This window comes from Schistocerca gregaria, chromosome 4 (assembly GCF_023897955.1).
Source record: "Schistocerca gregaria isolate iqSchGreg1 chromosome 4, iqSchGreg1.2, whole genome shotgun sequence".
NCBI lineage: Eukaryota > Metazoa > Arthropoda > Insecta > Orthoptera > Acrididae > Schistocerca > Schistocerca gregaria.
This window is the reverse complement of record NC_064923.1, coordinates 420,668,027-420,689,218: the sequence shown is the minus strand read 5'-3', so window position 1 is coordinate 420,689,218 and position 21,192 is coordinate 420,668,027. Positions and strand designations below refer to the sequence as shown.

General features: G+C 42.4%; 1 protein-coding gene across 4 annotated transcripts in view; it reads right to left on the bottom strand.

The window, feature by feature from the left end:
* LOC126266657 (UDP-glucose 6-dehydrogenase) overlaps nucleotides 1-21,192 on the bottom strand; it is an 80,879-nt gene that overhangs the window by 40,231 nt on the left and 19,456 nt on the right. For all 4 annotated transcript variants that reach the window (XM_049971071.1, XM_049971070.1, XM_049971072.1 and 1 more), the window contains exon 4: nucleotides 13,844-14,008. In XM_049971071.1, the coding sequence (XP_049827028.1) occupies nucleotides 13,844-14,008 (165 nt within the window). The remainder of the gene's footprint in view (nucleotides 1-13,843; nucleotides 14,009-21,192) is intronic.

Here is a 21,192-nt window from a genome sequence, read left to right as displayed (position 1 = left end):
CATTTGCTTATGTCTTATGGTATTATATTTTAGGATAGCTCTTCCCATTCTAAAAGGATATTTTTGGCTCATAAATGGACGGTTCGGGCAATAAGTGGTGTAAGTTAATGAACCTCTTGTCCACCCCTGTTTATGAGTCTGGGTATTATGATTTTGTGTGTGTGTGTGTGTGTGTGTGTGTGTGTGTGTGTGTGTGTGTGTGTGTGTGTATTCTGTACTGTTAACAATATATTAGCTTATTCCCATGAATAAGCAGTTTTCCCTCAGTTAATACTTGGCAGAAACAAACCTGTATCTGGATTGGACTTCCTTAACTCTTGCGCAGAAAGGTGTGCAGTATACTGCTGCATCCATTTTCAGTAAGCTACTGCTCAAATTCAAAAATCTCAGCAGTAATCCACATGCTTTCAAATCAAAACTGAAGAGTTTCCTCATGGCTACTACTATTCTATCGAGGGATTCCTTGAAAAATTAAGCTGATTCTTGTTGTATTGTTGGTTGCGTTTACTTAAACTTATAGCTTGACTTTTTCGGGTTCATAAACATTTTATTTTTATGTCATTACTTTTATGTTGTAATTTCATGTACTGACATGTTCCATGACCTTGGAGATCTGCTCCTCAATTTGGTGCTATGGAACTTGACGTGTAAATAAAATAAAATAACGCAGCTTACAGGAAGTAAAGAATTTTTAATGACATGGAGCTGTGTCCTGCTGTGGACAGAGCTATGTCCACTTCCTCAAAGAGAAGGTACTGTTCATCATTGGTAGAACAGAAGTCCCAACATCACTTCTCATTATCACACTGTAACAAAAGAAAGCCAGAGCCTGACTTGCAGTGGTGGTGACGTTTTTGAAGAAAAAGAAGCTCTTGTCCTTTATTAGAGAATTAGTTGGGCAACTCACAACCCCCTCTGAAAGTGTAAAGTCTCCGAATCGCTACCTAAAGTCTCCAAATAGCTATGCACACATCTGCTTGTTTAATTAAATGGGTGAAGAAGATCAGAAACTAAAGCCATGGTCTTGTTTCTTTCTCTTTAATTATTGGTACCCATTTTGCCATTTCTGTCCTAAAGGCTGCAAGATTCTCACCAGATGACATGTCCTTGGAGTTCTGCAGAACCACCAGTCTGCCCGATTGTAGAGTGGCATTCATCATTTCATTGAGGAACAGGTGGCTTTTGTGGATGCCCTGCGAAGGGCGAATTAATATTGTGGTGAACTGTTTGGTTATATGATCCATTCATTTCTGGGCCTTCTATCTGCATTCAGACACAACCAGTTGCTCTACAATGCACAGTTTTGGTTGCTGAGTCCCCATTTGTAAAGCTTACTTTTGGGTGCTGTGCTCTGTCTGGTAGATGTATCCAGATTGGAAAGTGGTCACTAAAGTGCAGATTACAACTCACCTTCCACTGAGCAGGGTGTGAGAGAGTTGGAGACCTTAAGCATAGACCAATGACAGAATTAATCTGTAGCACTGCTAAAATGATAGGTTTTCAATCACCACAAAGTTCTCGATAGCTTGAACCCAGGTGCAGGAGGCAGTGAAGCTCACGGAGCATGATGTGTGTGAAACTGCTCACAGAGTAGGAACATGCGGCAACTGTGTGATAAGATTGTGCAGAGCATCAATTGCTAGATCATTACAAGGCAGGTAAAGGCTAAATACTGACAAGAATTTTAGTTGTTCTGAAAGGAAAGAGATGAGACATGGTATTAATAATTTATTAAGGTGGAAATGTGCCTATAGCCCTCCCTCCATCCTTTATGTGGAGACTATAATCCTCAAATGGGGTGTCAGTCTCTTTACAATGGATCTTCTACATGTTAATTCCTTCACACGGGCTGTCAACTACTTCCTGGCTGTGTTGGGGTTGTGTCCTTGGCTATTGAGTGTGACATAGCCAGTTTCCAGTTTCTGGGAGGCAAACCCTTTTCTTCAGGCTGTTTTGGAGACGATGAGTTGGTCTTTCTGTAATCTTTCAATATGAATTGCGATTGCAATCTATTAGGTTAACTTAAGAGCTCGCGGCTTTCCAACGGTGGCAGTGTTTTCCTTCTGAAACGTTCTGGCAGAAAACAGGGCTCTGAAGGGTACTGCTATTGGTGGGAGCAGGAGATGACCAACTGAAAGGCCTGAATTTGGCTCCTGAAGCTGGCAGAGAGAAAGGCTTGAATTTTAAATAATTTTGTGCAGTGATTTGGGGCTTGTGAAACTGAGAAGATGGCTGACAAGTCATGGGCCCACAGGGCTGGAGGTGGTGTTTCCAACTGCATTCCTCAATGACTGTGTCAGATTAAGACTCGAACTCGGGACCTTTGCAATTTGTGAGCATGTGCTCTACCGACTAACCTAGCCAAGCACACCTCACGACCCATCCTCATGGCTTTAATTCTGCCAGTACCTCATCTCCTACCTTTCAGACTTCACAGAAGCTCTCCTGCAAAACTTGCAAGAAAGGATGTGAGTCATGCCTGGGTAGCTCAGTTGGTAGAGCACATGCATTTACGGAGTCAGTAAGATAACCTTAGTGAGCAACAAAGCCATTATTCAAATAATGCCTACATGAATACAAAAGTGCATTCCTGTTCACAGATGTGGAATTCAGCATATGAATTGTCTGTTTTCTTTGCAAATGTTACTGTTTAGAGACTGAGCATGTGCTCAATAGGGTGAGATCTCAAATTAGGTTTTAGAGCTAAGTAGCTAGATCAACTGAGGTGTTTAGTAAACAAGACAGACTTTGCCAAGTTTAATTGATTTCAACAAATTATTTTTGTTTTCATGGAAACTTGAGGTATGGTGCTTTGGTGTGACCTTTAATCCTGCTGGCTTTGAACTGTTATCCTGTTTTGTTTTTAATGGAGATTATTGGCAGAAGTTGCAAGAAGCCAGCTGGGGGTAGTGTATCAACTGTCAGCAGTGTACAGGGGGGCAGACAAAAATACAGAAATATCAAAGTCAGAACACCTTACCATGCCCACTATGGTGTAGGGAAACCACTGTCATTGAAAACTGCTTCCAGGGATGTCAAAATGGATAAAAACTGCACCTGTATGGTTTTCAAGGTAATGTTATTCCATTCTTCCTGTAAAATGGGGCAAGGTCATGCAAAAAAGATGGAGGTGGATAGCCATCACGTATGTTTCTCTGAAAAATAGACCGCAAAACCTCAATAACATTGAAATCTGGTGATTGGTGGCCGGGGAGATGCAACAATTCATCCTCGCACTCACAAAACAAGTCCTACACAGTGCAAGTTGTATGGACAGGTGACCTGTCATCTTGGAACACAGCATCACCAGTGAGGAACAAACACTGTACCTCAGAATGGACTTGATCAGCGAAAATGATCATATAATCCTTGGGAGTAATACAACCTTGCAGAGTAAACATGGCATCCACAGAATACTATGAAATGGCTGCCCACATCATTACCAAACGCCCACCATGTTTCACTCCTCTTAGGACGTAAACTTTAACAGAAGTAGTCAACAGTATGCAACTAGACACATCTAATCAAATGACTTTTGCTCAATGCTGCACAGTCCCACAACATGTTCTATGGCTTTAGCGCCACGTTTTCCTGTTACAGGTATTTGCATCACTGACCAGTGATTTTGGGAGCTTCCCCGCAATTCCGTACTTACGGAGCTCGCTGCTTCTTATTTTTGTGCTGCAGGGACTTACACAGCTGTCATCCTCTTAGTTTTCATAATAATTCTCTTCAATGACTGTTTATCACAAACACTCAACACATACTTTCACCCATGTTGTGACTTTGCAGATGATATTTTTTCACTTTCCCTGTATGTGGTATGAATCTCTGATACAGTGCCTCTTGAAACATTGAACATTTTGGCTACCTTGGTTATGGAAGCACCAACTGTAAGAGCATCAATAATTTGTCCACATTCAAATTCTCTTAACTCCAAAATAAAACACTCATAACTATGCAGAACATTGTTCTGAAGACAACTGGCACTTTTAACTTCTTGAGGACATTGCGCAGGTGCCATTCTTGGTCAACTACTACAGCACAAACTGCAGGCATGGGCTAGCACCTGCATTATGTTCAAGCATGCATTAAAAAAAGAATAGCAACACCAAGAAGGAGTTGTGCGACATAAACGAAAGTTTGTAGGCATGTTTATACATCTGAAAGATGATGTCTCTTAAAATTTGATGCCCGTCACAAAAGAGCATTGCCAGTAATGCCACTATGACAATGCACTTCAGGTTTGTTTTAAATACCACCACAGTGGTAGTGAGGATTAGTTACCTTTGAGATTGGAAGTGGCAAGTAGTTAAGGGGAAAGGGAACGAGTGGAAAGTGGGAAGATATGGGCAAAGAGATGGGAAGCAAAACAGCTAGTTAACAATACACAATTTTCAGGGTTGATACCAGGATTTATTCATGGTTGCCAAAAGACAAACCGAACTGACAGGCAGACTTTCATGGGAGTGTTGTAGTGCAAGTACAATCAAACTGCTGGCAATGCAGCTGAATATGTGCTCGAGTCAGTCGGTTGTATCTCCCTGTGGTGATGCATATGTGGTGGGCAGTGTGTATTTTTGGCATAGGCCACAGCTGGTGTCTGCTGTTGGCAGCAGTGCTGCACGGAAGCCAAGTCTCATGAATGCCGTAATCGATGTTTCTACTCCAGGGACTTCAAGTGGCCTCTCCTACTGAATCTCACTTAGACGCGTCTCTTCTGGAGTCCCCAAGTCAACTCTCCCAAACCAGGATGGTCTCTTAGCATTCTGCAGACCTCACTCTTCAGACGTGGCCACACATCCAACTGGCCAGATCATCATCATCTGCCTGATCAAATTGTTTTGCAAACATCCTTGTTAATTACAGAGGCTGGACAAAAACATGGAAACACCAAAACCACAACACGTTCCCATGCCCAATATGGTCTAGAAACCCAATGGCACCCAAAATCACATCCAGTCATTTCGAAATGAATAAATACAGACCATGTATGGTTTTCAAAGGAATCTTATATCACTCTTCCTGCAAAATAGTGGAAAGTTTGGGTAATGACTGCGATGGATATCAATCAGTCACCTTTTTTCCCCAGAGCAGATCACAACAGCTCAATTATATTGGTATTACTGTGGTGGCTAGGGGAAATGTGGCAATTCATACTCATGGTCACAAAACCAGTATTGAACAGTGCAAGCTGTGTGAACATGGACCCTGTTGTATTGGAACACAGATCACCACTGGGGAATAAACATTGTACCACAGAAGGACCTGATCGGCCAAAATGGTCACACAATCCCTGCACTAATGCAACCTCACAGAATAACCTTGAGCCCATTGAATATCATGATATGGCTGCCCAGATCATCACTGAACTCTCTTCATGTTTTACTCTTGCAATGTAAACTTGACCAGAATCTGGAAACAGCGTTCAACAAGACTCATCCGTTTAAACGACTTCCTTCATTGTTCCATAGTCCACATTTTGTGGCTCTGGCACCATGTTCTGCTGTTATGAGCAGTTGCAATCATTGACGTAGTTTTGGAATTTCAACTCACCCTGCAATTCCCAGCTTATGGAGCACTCTTCATGTTATTTTGATGCTGAAAGGATTCGTGAGTGTGACATTCAGTTCTGTAGTGATTTCTGCAGCTGTTGTCCTCTTATATTTGATGACAATCCCCTTCAAAGACTGTGCCATGATAATTCAACAAACCCTTTCTTCTGTGTTGTGACTTAGTGGACGATGTTATTCCACTTTTCACATGTATGGCATAAATCTCTGATATGATTGTTCTTGAAACACCATATACTTTGGCTGCCTAGGTCATGGATACACTCACCATACGAACACCAACAATCTGGCCACGATCAAATTCACTTAACTTTGACATCAAGTGCTCACAATTTCACAAAACACAGTTCAGATCCTGACTGACACTTGCAACATATTGACAACATCGCCAAGATGCCATTCATGATCAAATACAAAAGTGAAACCTGCAGGGTTGGCTAGTATCTGCATTTATGTTCAAGCATACATTTCCCACAGTGTTTCCATATTCTTGTCCAGCACCTGTACATTTTGTAGTCCAGTGGTTGCATGGCAGAATCATTTTGAGAGTAGTTACATTTGTACAGGCCATTTATTGGTGGTACAGAAGTAGTTACAATTGTAACTATGTCTCGTGTCCATTCGCGCTGCTGCTGCTGCACAGGCAACTATATTGAACGCTGCCAAGATGTCGTACAGAAGATCCCGTTGCCGTTCTAAACAAACAGTCTACAAAACCATCGAAAACATCGAATTTGCTACAACAGCTGGCAACTCTTATGCAGATTGATTTAATAGTGTAACAGATTAGAAGATTAATCCAGATCTGCCAATAAAAGTGTGTGTCGTATATTTTGTTTTGCATACTGCACATCTCAGAGCCGCATGGATTTTGGCCTTGGAACTTCACGCAATACGACTTAAGTTTTGAGGCACAGGTGAAAGGTACATTTTAGGATCCCGGGGCCACCACTGTTGAACTTCAGTATAACAGCCATTTTAACAGAGAAGCTTTTATCTGTTTTTCGGATTCTGGTGGGCTGATGTGCTTATTGCAGTTGGAGGTTTAGATGAGAGCTGAAAAGTTTCTTTTCAGGATAATTCATATTCTATAGACTCTGCACACAAAGTATCATCTGTTATGTAAAACAGAACCACACCAGTGCAGTCTGATGGTATTGCAACACTTTTCTGTTTTATATTCTGGATTTGAAATTACCAAATTGGCTGTAAGAGATAGACTTGCTAGCTTCTACATATTGATGTGGCAGTCACAGCTTCCACTTACATTTGTGTAAAACAGTTACTTAATCCTACTAACTTTTTAGTCTAAGTGACAAATGGTGGTGTGAACAATGACGGTTTCAGAGCATGATGCGGATTTTTCACTTCAGTGTAGGGGGATTCGCTGTGTTGATTTGCTTTTTATCAATGAATGCTGGGGACTTTTAACTCCAGACCTCAAAATTCCCACTGCACTTTATGCAGAAAAATAGCAATGATGTGGTGTTCCAGGTTCATATACTGCTTTTGTCACATTTGCTACAAATTTCCTAACTTTTGCAATTTATACTGGTGTACCCATAAACCACGGACCATGCCACTAGTGGGGTGGCCTGCGAGTCTCAGCGTTACAGAGAGCCATACTGTTGGTGCAACAGCATTGGAGGGGTACTTGTCCAGAGTTCAGACAAACAGGTGGTTTCTACAGAGGGGCAGCAGCTGTTTCAGTAATTGCAGCAGGGGCAACAGTTTGGATGAGTGACTGATCTGGCCTTATAGCATCAACCAAAACTGCCTTGTTGTAGTGGTACTGCAATGATTGAAAGCAAGGGGAAACTACAGCTGTAATTTTTTTCAAGGGAGTGCAGCTCTACTGTCTGGTTAAATGATGATGGGTAAAATATTCTAGAGGTAAAATAGTCTCTCATTTGGATCTCTTGGCAGGGATTCCTAGGGAGGATGTCATTAGAAACAAAATTGGCACTCTATGGACTGCAGCCTGGAATTTTAGATTCCTTAATCAGGCAGATAGGTTAGAAAATTTAACAAGGCAAATGAATAGGTTGAAATTTGGTAGGAGGAGGAGGAGGAGGAGGAGGAGGAGGAGGAGGAGGAGGGAAAAGACTCTGCTCATGTGAATAAAGGGCTATACATACAAAATGAAATAGGGATAATGCAGGCACAGATTTAATAATGAATAAGAAAATAGGAATGCAGTAAGTTGCTAAGTACAGCATAGTGAATAAATTACCACCACACCACAGTAGTACAGTTTTAACTAGCTCCAAAGATGAGAAGACAGAAGAAATGTATGATGAGATAAAACCACTCAGCCTGCAAGATCTGGGCAATCACAAAGAGTGGGATTATTGGTAGTCGGGAGCTCCAACGTTAGGCACGTTACGGGGCCCCTTAGGGACTTGGCTTACAAGAAGGGTAAGAAAACCAATGTGCACTCCAAATGCATACTGGGTGGAGTCATTCCAGATGTGGGAAGGGTCCTCCCAGATGCCATGAAGAACACAGTGTGCAGCCAACTGCATGTTGTTGTTCACATTGGTACCAATGACGTGTGTCATTTTGGATCAGAAGAGATTCTCTCTGGTTTTGATTGGCTAACAGAAGTGGTAAAGGCTGCCAGTCTTGCTTGTACGATGAAAGCAGAGCTCATCATTTGCAGCGTAGTCAATAGGACCAATTGCAGACCTCTGGTACAGAGTCGAGTGGAGGGTCTGAATCAGAGGCTCGGACGGTTCTGCGACCATGTAGGCTGCAGATTCCTCGATTTGCGCCAAAGGGTAGTTGGGTTTAGGGTTCCAGGAATAGGTCAGGTGTCCACTATACGCAGGAGGCGGCTACTCGGGTAGCAGGGCCTGTGTGGCATTGACTGAGTGGTTTTTTAGGTTAGAGGGTCTCAGGAAAACACAAGAAGGGCTTCATTCACGAAGGGTGCAGGCTGAGCACAGGAAGAATGTAGATACATGAGCCATCGGTATAACAGTTGTAAATTGTCATAGCTGTGTTGGGAAAGTACCAGAGCTCCAAGCGCTAAAAGAAAGCACTGATGCTCAAACCGTTAGAGGCACTGGCTACAGCCAGATGTAAGCTCAGCTGAAATTTTTGCGAAGAACCTAACGGTGTTCCGAAAGGATAGGCTAAACTCAGTTTGCAGTGGTGTGTTTGTTGCTGTCAGAAGTAGTTTAACTTGTCACGAAATTGAAGTAGTTACTTCCTGTGAGTTAGTATGGGCAGAGGTCACTGTTGGCAACCAGAATAAAATAATAATTGGATCCTTTTACCAACCTCCCAATTCAGATGATACAATTGTTGAAAGGTTCAAAGAAAAATTGAGTTTGGTTTCAAACATGTACCCGACTCATACAATAATAGGTGGTGGTGACTTTAATTTACCCTCGATATATTGGCGAAAATACATGTTTAATCCTGTAGGTACACATAAAATATAATCGGAAATTGTGCTAAATGCATTCTCTGAAAATTATTTCGAGCAGTTAGTTCATGAGCCCACGTGAATAGTAAATGGTTGTGAAAACACACTTCACCTCTTAATAACAAATAATCCTGAGTTAATAACCAGCATGAAAATCAATATAGGTATTAGTGAACACAGGGTTGTCGTAGTGAGATTGAATATTGTAATCCCCAAATTCTCGAAAAATAAGTGAAAAATATACCTATTCAAAAAAGCAGATAAAAATTCTGCTTGAGGCCTTCCTGAGAGACAATCTCCACTCGTTCCAAATTAATAACATAAATGTAGACCAGATGTGGCTTAAATTCAAAGAAATAGTATTGGCACCAATTGAGAGATTTATACCAAATAAATTAACAAACAATGGAGCTGAACCTGCTTGGTACACTAAACGGGTTGGAACACTGCTGCAGAAACAACAAAACAAACATAGCAAATTTAAACGGACATAAAATCCCCAAGATCGGCAATCTTTTACAGAAGTTCAAAATTCAGTGCGGACTAAAATGCGAGATACTTATAACAGTTTCCACAACGAAACTGTCTCAAAACCTGGCAGAAAATCCAAGGAGATTCTCGTCGTATGTGAAGTATGTTAGCGGCAAGAAACAATCAATGCCTTCTCTGTGCGATAGCAATGGAGATACTATCGAAGACAGTGCTGCCAAAGCAGAGTTACTAAACACAGCCTTCCGAAATGCCTTCACAAAAGAAGACAAAGTAAATATTCCATAATTTGAATTGAGAACAGCTGCCAATATGAGTAACGTAGAATTAAATATCCTCGGAGTAGTGAAGCAAATTAGATCACTTAATAAAAGCAAGTCTTCTGGTCCAGACTGTATACCAATTAGGTTCCTTTCGGAGTATGCTGATGCATTAATTCCATACTTAAGCATCATATACAACTGTTTGCTCAACGAAAGATCCGTACCCAAAGACTGGGAAGTTGTACATGTCACACCAATATTCAAGGAAGGTGGTAGGAGTAATCCACTAAATTACAGGCCCGTATCATTAGTGTCGATATGCGGCAGGATTCTGGAACATACATTGTGTTTGAGCATTATGAATTACCTCGAAGAAAACGGTCTAATGATATACAGTCAACATGGGTTTAGAAAACGTCGTTCCTGCGAAACACAACTAGCTCTTTATTGACATGAAGTGTGTGTGCTTTTGACAAGGGATTTCAGATCGATTACGTATTTCTGGATTTCCGGAAGGCTTTTCACACTGTACCACCCAAGCAGCTCATAGTGAAATTGCATGCTTATGGAATATTGTCTCAGTTATGTGACTGGGTTTGTGATTTCCTGTCAGGGAGGTCACAGTTTGTAGTAATTGATGGAAAGTCATCGAGTAAAACAGAAGTGATTTCTGGCAATCCCCAAGGTAATGTTATAGGCCCTCTGCTGTTCCATATCTATATAAACGATTTGGGAGACAATCTGAACAACCGTCTTCAGTTGTTTGCACATGACACTGTCATTTATCGACTAATAAAGTCATTAGAAGATCAAAACACAAACTGCAAAACAATTTAGAAAAGATATCTGAATGGTGAAAAAAATGGCAGTTGACCCAAAATAATGAAAAGTGTGAGGTCATCCACATGAGTGCTAAAAGGAATTCAAACTTCGGTAACAGGATAAATCAGTCTAATCTAAAAGCCATAAATTCAACTAAATACCTAGGTATTACAATTACGAAACAACTTAAATTGGAAGGAACACATAGAAAATGTTGTGGGGGAAGGCTAATCAAAGACTATGTTTTATTGGCAGGACACTTAGAAAATGTAACAGACTGCCTACACTATGCTTGTTCGTCCTCTTTTAGAACACTGCTATGCAGTGTGGGAGTCTTACCAGATAGGACTGACGGAGTACATTAAAAAAATTCAGAGAAAGGCAGCAAGTTTTGTATTATCACGAAATATGGGAGAGAGTGTCAGAAATTATACAGGATTTGGGTTGGAATTATTAAAAGAAAGGCATTTTTAGTTGTGACAGAATCTTATCACGCAATTCCAATCACCAACTTTCTCCTCCGAATGCGAAAATATTTTGTTGACACCGACCTACACAGGGAGGAATGATCACTGTGATAAAATAAGGGAAATCAGAGCTCGTACGGAAAGATATAGGTGTTCATTCCTTCCGCACACTATACGAGATTAGAATAATACAGAATTTGAAGGTGGTTCAATAAACCCTCTGCCAGGCACTTGAGTGTGATTTGCAGAGTATCCATGTAGATGTAGAATTGTGAAAGAAAGCTGTATACATTGAAGAGACCTGGAGACACCGGAACGTTTCAGACTGATTATATAATGGCAAGACAGATATTTCAGAACCAGGTTTTAAATTTTAATACACTTCCAGGGTAGGTGTGGACTCTGATCACAACTTACTGGTTATGAACTGCAGATTAAACTGAAGAAATTGCATTAAGGTAGGAAATTAAGGACATGGAGCATTAAGCAACAGTTGATTAGACAAGGAGAAAGTAATACAGTGGAAGATGAATGGGTAGCCTTGGGAGATGAAATAGTGAAGGTAGCAGAGGATCAAGTACGTAAAAAGACAAGGCCTAGCAGAAATCTTTGGATAACACAGGAGATCACGAATTTAATTTATGAAAAGAGAAACTAAAAATTGCAGCAAGTGAAGAAGTCAAAAAGAATTAGAAATGTCTAAGCAGTTATACTAATAGGAAGAGCAAAGTAGCTAATGAGGAATGGCTAGAGAACAAATGTAAGGATGCAGATGCATAGACCACAAGGGGAAAATAGATACTGCCTACAGGAGAAATTGAAGTGGGCTTTGGAGAAAAGAGAAATAGCTGTATGAATATCAAGAGCTCAGATGGAAAACCAGTCCTAGGCGAAGAAGGGAAAGCTGAAAGGTGATAAAGACAGTCTATACAAGGGAGATGAATCTGAAGGCAATACTATAGGAACAGAAGAGGATATAGATGAAGATGAAATGGCAGAAGTGACATTGCAAGAAGAATTTGACAGAGCACTGAAATATCGAAGTATAAACAAGGTCCCACGAGTAGACAACATTCTGTCACAATTACTAATACTCTTGGGAGAACCAACCATCACAAAACTCTTCCATATAATCAACAAGATGTATAAGACAGGTGAAATTCCCTCAGACTTCAAGACAAATGTAATAATTCCAACTCTGAAGAAAGCAATTGCTGAGAAATGTGAAAATTACTGAACTATCAGTTTACTTAGTAATTGTTGAAAAATACTAGCACAAATTATTTACCAAGAATGGAAAGACTGGTAGATCCTGACCTCAGTGAAGATCAGTTAGGATTCTGTAGAAATGAAGGCACATGCAAAGCAACACTGAACCTATGACTTATCTTGGAACATAAGTTAAGGAAAGGCAAACCTATATTTATAGTTTTTGTAGACTTGGAGAAAGCTTTCGACACTCTTGATTGGAATACGTCTTTGAAATTCTGAAGGTAGTAGGGATAAAATACAGGGAGAGAAAGGGTATTCACAACTTGTACAGAAACCGCATGGCAGCTGTAAGAGTCAAGGGGTATGAAGGGAAGCAGATGTTGAGAAGGGAGTGCAACAAGTGTCCGGTCTATCCCTAACATTATTCCATCTGTACATTGACCAAGCAGTAAAGGAAACCAAAGAAAAACTTGGAGTAGGAATTAAGGTACAGACAGAAGAAATAAAAACTCTGAGATTTGCTGATGACCCTGTAATTCTGTCACAGACAACAAAAGACGTGGAAGAGCAGTTGAATGGGATGAACACTGTCTTGAAAGGAGGCTATATAATAAAAACCACAAGTAAAACAGCAATAATGGAATTTAGTCTACTTAACTCAAGTGATTCTGAGGGAATTAGATTAGGAAACAAGGCACTTAACATAGGAGACACATCTTGCTATTTGGGAAGCAAACTAACTGACACTAGCTGAAGCAGAGAGGATATAAAGTGAAGACCGGCAATGGCAAGAAATGTGTTTCTGAAGAAAAGAGATTTGTCATCATTGAAAATACATTTATGTGTCAGGTAACCTTTTTTGAAAGTATTTTGCGGAGCGTAGCCATGTATGGAAGTGAAACATGAATGATGAACAGTTTAGACCAGAGGAAAATAGAAGCTTTTGAAATATAGTGCTTTAGAAGAATGCTGCAGATCAGATGGGTAGATCGCATAATTAATGAAGAGGTACTTAACAGAATTGGTGAGACAAGAAATTTGTGGCATAACTTTAGTAGAAGAGTGGGGTTGGGTGGCAGGACACATTTTGAGACATCATGGGTTCACCAGTTTAAGTACTGGAGAGAAGTGTGGGAGGTAAAAACTGTAGACTAAGAGATGAATACAGTAAGCAGATTCACAAGGGTGTAGATGAAGAGGTTTGCACAGAATAGAGCAGTCTGAAGATTGGTTTGGTGCAGCTCTCCATGCTGAAGACCACACCAACAACAACTTCAGTATTTTATCAGTTAAGGCAAACATGGCAGATATGATCCACTGCTTCTGTAAAATAGAATTACAGCAGGCAACACAGAACATGCTACACCTTACTAGTACTGAAACATGTTACATGTTCTTCCCATAACAGCAAACAAATAACATTGGTTCCCGATACCTACAGGAAGACCGAAAACACATACACAAATTCATTTCCTATGCTAGTTCATAATCTTCTGGATTTGTCATCAGCTTTCTACTTACATTAACTTATGCATATTTTGTAATGAGTTATGATATCTATAATGGTGAAGTAAACATCCATACCTGATACGATACACCTGGCTTTTTATTTGCTCTCAGGATGTTGAGTATACTTTCTGCTGCCCTTACAGGTACAGTGCTCTTTTCAACAACTATCTTGTCACCTGTGGCCATATCTGCAATCATTCTGGCAGCACTCTCCACATACTTCAAATCTGCAGCTCGACCCTGTAAAATGATAACACATTAAATCCAGGCAAATTAGTCCCTTACTAAGCATATGAATATGGGTTTTGGTTCAGGCTAATTGATATATCATCCTAAGTAAATTGGTGGCAGTTGCAAAGTTTGGCAGTAAGTGTTACATACACTTGCTTCACTGATATCTAGAAATAAATCAAATAATATCTGTCTCTTCTTAATAACTCACAATACTTAATATATGGCAATATAAATCCTGACAGCAAAACATTAAATGTTCACAAAATGCAAATATTTAGATAAAACTCATACTAATTATGAGTCTCCCACATGCCAATCAAAGTATGAACTCACATAACTGACTTCTCTGATTTCATTCACCACGAGATAAATTATAAAATCCCACACCGTTGTTCCTTGAAATGACACTGCTCAAGGTTTCTGCCAGCTGAGCACGAAGGGTCACCAACTCTACTTGCATCTGAACACATCAATCACAGTCCCTATCCATACCAAAGATGGTGGAACTATACACTAGACAATTATTAAAGTGCAGAACTGTGGCTACTTGACACACACAAACACACAATGAATTTAATATTTTACACTAAACTGCACACACACTCTCTCTCTTTTCTCAGTGATTACAGGCCCTGCAGACCACGCGCTGCATCAACGATCTGCTTCCACCGCCTCCTGTCTCTCGCAGCCTCTCTCCACCCTGCGGAGATTCCTAATGCTGTGATGTCCTTTTCCACCTTGTACGAGGTCGGCCCAATGGTCTTGTTGCCTGGAGAGTTCCTTCAAATGCTTTCTTGGTGATTCTGTTGTTTTCCATTCTGGCCTGATGTCCTGCCCATTGCAGTCTCCTACTTTTTAATTTCTGGATGATAGTGGGTTGATTCATTAACTGATGAATTTCATTGTTCTTTCGAATTCTCCATACGCCATTCTCCAACACAGGTCCCCAGATTTTTATCATTACTTTTCTTTCAAAAACATTCAGTTTTTCTCTTTCGTTCTTTGTAAGCGTCCAGCTTTCCGAACCGCACAGTACTATGGGGCAGATAATAGTGTTGTATATCTTCATCTTTGTGGTGATTGACAAAGATTTACTTTTGAGTGGGCTGATTAGTGAGTACAGACATCTTGACCCTGAGGCTATTCTTTCATTTATATCCATTGTTATGATCTTTTTACTGCTGAAACGTGATCCAAGGTATTTAAAATGGAGAACTTTTCTGAATTTAGAATGTTGGTCAATTTCAAAGTAAGGATTTGGGTTTATGATTCTACCTATTTCCATATATTCGGTTTTCTCTTGGTTAATCAAAAGCCCGAATTTGCTGGCACTCTGCCTGAGAGATCTGTACATGTCTTTCAGTTCTTCTTCAGTTTCACTCAGCAACACTATATCATCTGCATTAGCCAGGAGTTTTACTTCACTGTATTCAAATCAGAGACCATTGTATAGATGTAAATTACTCTCCTGAACCACTTTCTTTAATGCAAGCTTGAAGAGGACACATAAAAGAGTGTCTCCCTGTCGTAACCCTGTTTTAATTGGAAAGGTGGAGGATATGGATCCTCTGAACTTCACTGCTGCCTGGGAGCCATCCATACACAGTTGTATCATCCTAGTGATTTTACTGGTTATACTTAATACTTGTAAGGTGTTGTAGAGGCTACTTCTGTGGATGCTGTCGTAGGCTCGCTAGAAGTCAGTGGATGTTTTTGTTAAGTTCCCAGTATTTCTCAAAGATCTGGGGGGTGGGGGGGATGGAGAACCTGGCCAGTGTTGAGGCAAGGTTAAAGACTCCATAACCAATGCCTGTGCTGAGGACTAACCAACCCACCCTAGTACAGCCAATACAAGACAGCAGAGGATGGTAGATTCCCACCAGGAGAGACAGCGGTAAGAACATCACATGGTGGGAGTCTCCTTGACGGTACAAAGTTTATTAGACAAGGGGGTGGCCTTCCAAGAATCAGCCCATGATAGAGCAGAAAAGGATTTGATGTGAAGCTATAAATCAGCCCATGGAGGGGTGACGGATAATGTCGGTAAGTGGTTACCCCCACAGCCAAATGATCAGCAAGTTCATTGCCTGGGATACCTATGTGGCCAGGAACCCAAAGGAAATCAACCAAACAAGCAGCACCATCAAGATCAGCAAGAAGGTCGTTGATGGCAGAAACTAAGAGGTGGTGGGAAAAAAGCACTAAGTGATAGTCCTGAAGGCCACTCATCAAGTCCATAATAACAAAACTCAGGTGAGAGAGGACTGTTTAATAAAACAGAGGGCCTGATACATGGCCATCAATTCCATAGTAAACACCACACATGTGGCAGGCAAGAGATGGTGTTCCATGCCAACAGAAGATGTGAAGGCGTATCCCACATGATAAGCATATTTCGAGCTATTGGTATAAAAAACAATGGCATATTGAGACTCCTGTAAGTGTTTGAAACAAACATTGGAACACCATTGGAATGATGGAGGCTTTTGGTCCCAGAAAAGATCCATCTGAATCTGTAGCCAAGGATCTAACCAAGGAGGGGTAGTTGGGAGAGAACATGGGGAAGAGGACAAGGAGGGGAGACAGATGTCATAGAGGAGAGAAGTGAGGCAGAGCCCAACTAAGAAACCCACCTGAGAGTGGGCAGCGGGCACTGGATGGCCCAAAGTTGTGAAAAGAATAGAATAAGAAAGGTAAGCACGGAAAGAGCAATGGTACAGGAAACCAGGAGCTTGGACAGTCAAATCAAAGGGTGAAGGATCCCAGTGTCAACCAGAAGACTGTTGACAGTGCTAGTGGTCATGGCATCAGTGGCTAAACGGATGCCACGATGGTGAACCAGATCCAAGAGGAGTAATGTGGAAGGGACAGCTGATCCATAGTCCAAATGGGACAGAACCAATGCCCTGTAAAAGCAGAGAAGGGTGGGACTTTCCGTACCCCAAGATTTGTGGGCAAGGAAACGAAGAATATTGAGTTTACAAAAAAAGCCAATCTTCGGATGATGGATATGGGGCAACCAAAAGAGCTTCTTGTAAAAAAGAAGACCCAATAAATGGAACTGGGGGACCAAGGTCAGGTGTTGGGCGGTGAGGTAAAAGTTCTGGATGAGGATGGGCTGTAACACGGCGACAGAAATGCACCACCCTTGACTAAAGGGAAGAGAATTGAAACCTGTGTGAGAGTGTCCATGTGGAAGCATGCCAGATGACGTCCTGAAGTAGTTGTTCTGAAGAGGCCACCGAGTGGTATCTTAGCCAAATACAGAAATCTTCCACACACAGAACAAGGGTGACCTATGATCTGGCACAGGCCACAACTCCATCAATAATGATTAGAAAAAGGACATTTAATACTGAGCTCTGTGGAACACCATTCTCCTGGGTCTGCAGAAAGCTGAGAACAGTGCCAATCCGGACTCTGAATGACCAGCCAGACAGGACCTGGTGAATAAAAATTGGGAGGGGGGCCCAAAGACCCTGAGGGTAAGGAGGATGTGATGCTGCCAAGCTGTGTCGTAGGCCTTGGTTCATTGGTTGGTTTAAAAGAGGGGGCGGGGGGGACCAAATTACGAGGTCATCGGTCCCTTGTTCCTAACTAAACAATGCCACAAGTGTGAGAATAAAACAGACGAGACATATAACACAAAATGGAAAGAAAGGAATAACCACAAGAACAAAGGAAAGACAACAAACACTAAAAGGAACAAAAGAGGACAAGAAAACAACTGGGAGACACTAGAAACAGAAGAGAGTAAAACAAGAAAGAAGATTACAGTGGCTGGCCGACCAAGAAAATAAAAAGGAAAAGCCAGCCACCCTACAACACATTAAAACCTCCACTAGGGTGGAAGAGAGAGAGGGGCAAATGACATGCACTAAAACTGAGATCCAATCATAAAACCCACCCTCACAAGTAAATCGTAAAATTAAATCAGCCACTGAGGTGTTGTCAGATAAAATGAATGGCAACAAGACCGGTTACCCAAGATTTCGTTGCTGGATAGTCAAAGTGGGACAGTGCACCAGAATATGGGCTACTGTCAACCAGGCACCATACAGACACTGAAATGGGTCTTCACAGTGCAGGAGGTAGCCATGGACCACCCACGCATGGCCAATGTGGAGCTGGCATAGAACCATGGAGTCCCTGTGAGAGGCCCTCATTGAGGAATTCCACACATTTGTGGCCCCCTTAATGGCTCGCAGTTTGTTGTGCATACTGAGATTTTGCCATTCCGTCTCCCAAAGCTGAAAAACCTTGCGGCGTAATAACATACTCAGGTCAGTTGCGGGGATGTCCATCTCCAGAAGCGGTTTCCGTGTAGCCTGCTTGGCCCACTTTTCAGCAAGTTCATTTCCTGTGATTCCGACGTGACCAGGGGTCACCACTGAATGACTGGGCCATTCCAGGGCATAGCTGGACACCTGGATGGATGCTACCAAAGGATGACAAGGGCAGCACAGGTCGATAGTTTTCAGGCTGCTCAAGGAGTCAGTACATAAAAGAAAAGACTTCCCAGGGCATGAATGGAGATACTGAAGTGCACAAGAAATGGCCACCAGCTCTCCACTGAATACACTGCAGCCATCGGGTAACGAATGCTGTTCAATATGGCCGCCATGAACATAGGCAAAACCAACGTGACCATCAGCCATCAAGCCGTCAGTGTAAACCACTTCAGAGCACCGGAACACGTCAAGAATCGAGAGGAAGTGAGAGCGGAGAGCCGCAGGATTAATGGAGTCCTTAGTGCCATGTAAAAGGTCCAGATGAAGCTGTGGCCAAGGTGTCCACCATGGAGATGTATGTGAATGGATCGCAAGTAGAGGTGGTGAAGGGAAGGACTCCAGTTCGGAGAGAAGACACCGCACGTGAACCGCAATCATTAGCCCCAATCTGGGCCGGCGATGTGGGAGATGGACTTCTGCGGGCAGGAAAAAGGAGACGGTTATTAGGATCCTCAGGAGAAATACAAATGTGTGCAGTGTAACTGGCGAGCAGTTGCGCAAGTCTTATCACTGGACTCTTACTAAAAGCTCCTGTCACTAGTCAAAACCCGCAGTCATGCACAGGGTCAAGTAAATGCAACACTGAGGTCGCTGCCGAACTATAAACCACACTCCCATAGTCAATTTGGGATTGGACAAGGGCTCTGTAGAGCCACAGCAGTGTAGAGCGATCTGCACCCCAATTGGTGTTGCTCAAGCAACGGAAGGCATTAAGGTGCTGCCACCACTACTGCTTAAGCTGACGAAGGTGAGGAAACAAAGTCAATCGAGTACCAAAAATCAGTCCTAAGAATCAATATGTCTCCACTACAGTGAGTGGGTCATTACGAAGGTAAAGTTCTGGGTCCAGATGAACGGTACAATGCCGACAGACGTACACGACACACAACTTTGCGGCTGAAAACTGGAAGCTGTGAGCTAGAGTCCATGACTGTGCTTTGTGGATGACTCGAGGGACACAAAATTATCAGCAGTATAGCGACCCTGGCGGAAGCCTCCCTGACACGGAGCCAGTAGGCCATGTCACTAAAGGACCCAACCCAACCGACTACATACCATACGTTCCAGCACCTTACAAAGAACGTTCTTGAGGCTGATTGGCATATAGCTATACACATCAAGTGAGTTGTTACCGGGTTTGAGCACTGGAATGATGGTGATCTCCTACAACTGCAATGGAAAGATGCCATCACACCAGATACGGTTGAAGATAATGACGAGATGTTGCCTGTAGTAAGATGAGAGACGTTTAGTCATCTGGCTGTGGATCTGATCTGGCCCAGGAGCAGTATTCGAGCAATGTGCGAGGGCATTGAGGAGCTCCCACTCTGTAAATGGGGCATTATAGGATTCACTGTGGCATGTAGTGAATCAGAGGATGTTCCCTTCCAGCCACTGTTTGAGAGTGCGAAAGGCTGGGGGGTAATTCCCCGACACAGAGGCTTGAGCAAAGTGCTCGGCAATCGCATTTGCATCGGTAGATAACACACCATTTATGGTAACACTAGGAACACCTGTTGTGGTCTGGTACCCAAAAAGACATTTGATCTTTGCCCAGACTTGGGAAGGTGACGTACGGTACCCAATGGTCAAGATGTATCTTTCCCAACACTCCTGCTTCCATCATTTGATAAGCTGGTGAACTTGGGTACGGAGCCATTTAATAGCTATGAGGTGCTCCAGGAAAGGCTGCTGCTTTTGCCGCTGTAGAGCTCGCCAACGGTCCTTAATTGCTTCAGCGACTTCCGGTGACCACCAAGGGACTGCCTTACACGTTGGGCACCCTAAAGAGTGAGGGATCACATTTCTTGCCGCAGAAACAATTGCTGTAGTCACCTGGTCAACCATCACATCAATGTTACCATATGAGGAGATTCAACGGTGACATCAGAAGGTGAACGTTTCCTAGTCTGCCTAGTATAAAGCCCATATGGGCAGGTGTCCATGGGCCTGATGCTGGGGCAGTGACAGGAAGATGGGGTAGTGGTCACTACCACACAGGTCATCATGTGATCTCCCAGTGGATAGGTGGGAGAAGTCCTGGGCTGCAGATTGATAAATCAATAGCCAAGTAATTATCATGAGCCACACTGAAATGGGTGGCGGCCCCAGTATTTAAGAGGCAGAGGTCGAACAGAGTAAAGTTTACATATCTCTGCCTCAGCCAGAAAGCACAGTCCCACCCCACAAGGAGTTATGGGTGTTAAAATCTCCCAAAAGTATGAAAGGTTTAGGGAGTTGATCAATCAGTGCAGCTAATACATTCAGAGATACTGCACCATCTGGAGGAAGATATACATTGCAGACAGTCATTTCCTGCATCTTCCTTATTCTGACAGCCACAGCTTTAAGAGGGGTTTGAAGGGGCACAGTTTCACAACAGACTTACTTTAGGACATAAATGCAAACTCCACCTGATACTCCACTATAGTCGCTACGGTTCCTGTAATATCCCTTGTAGCTACGGAGGGCAGGGGTCTGCACTGCTGGGAACCAGGTTTCCTGGAGGGCAATGCTGGTGTAAAGCCTAACAGTTGCCGTAGCTCAGCCAGGTGGTGGAAAAAACCGCCACAATTCCACTAGAGGATATCGTCATGAGACTGGGGAGGCATGGAACATCCAATGAGGTAGTTCACACCTCAGGGTCACCTGCTGCCACCGACTTATTACCTGTATTTT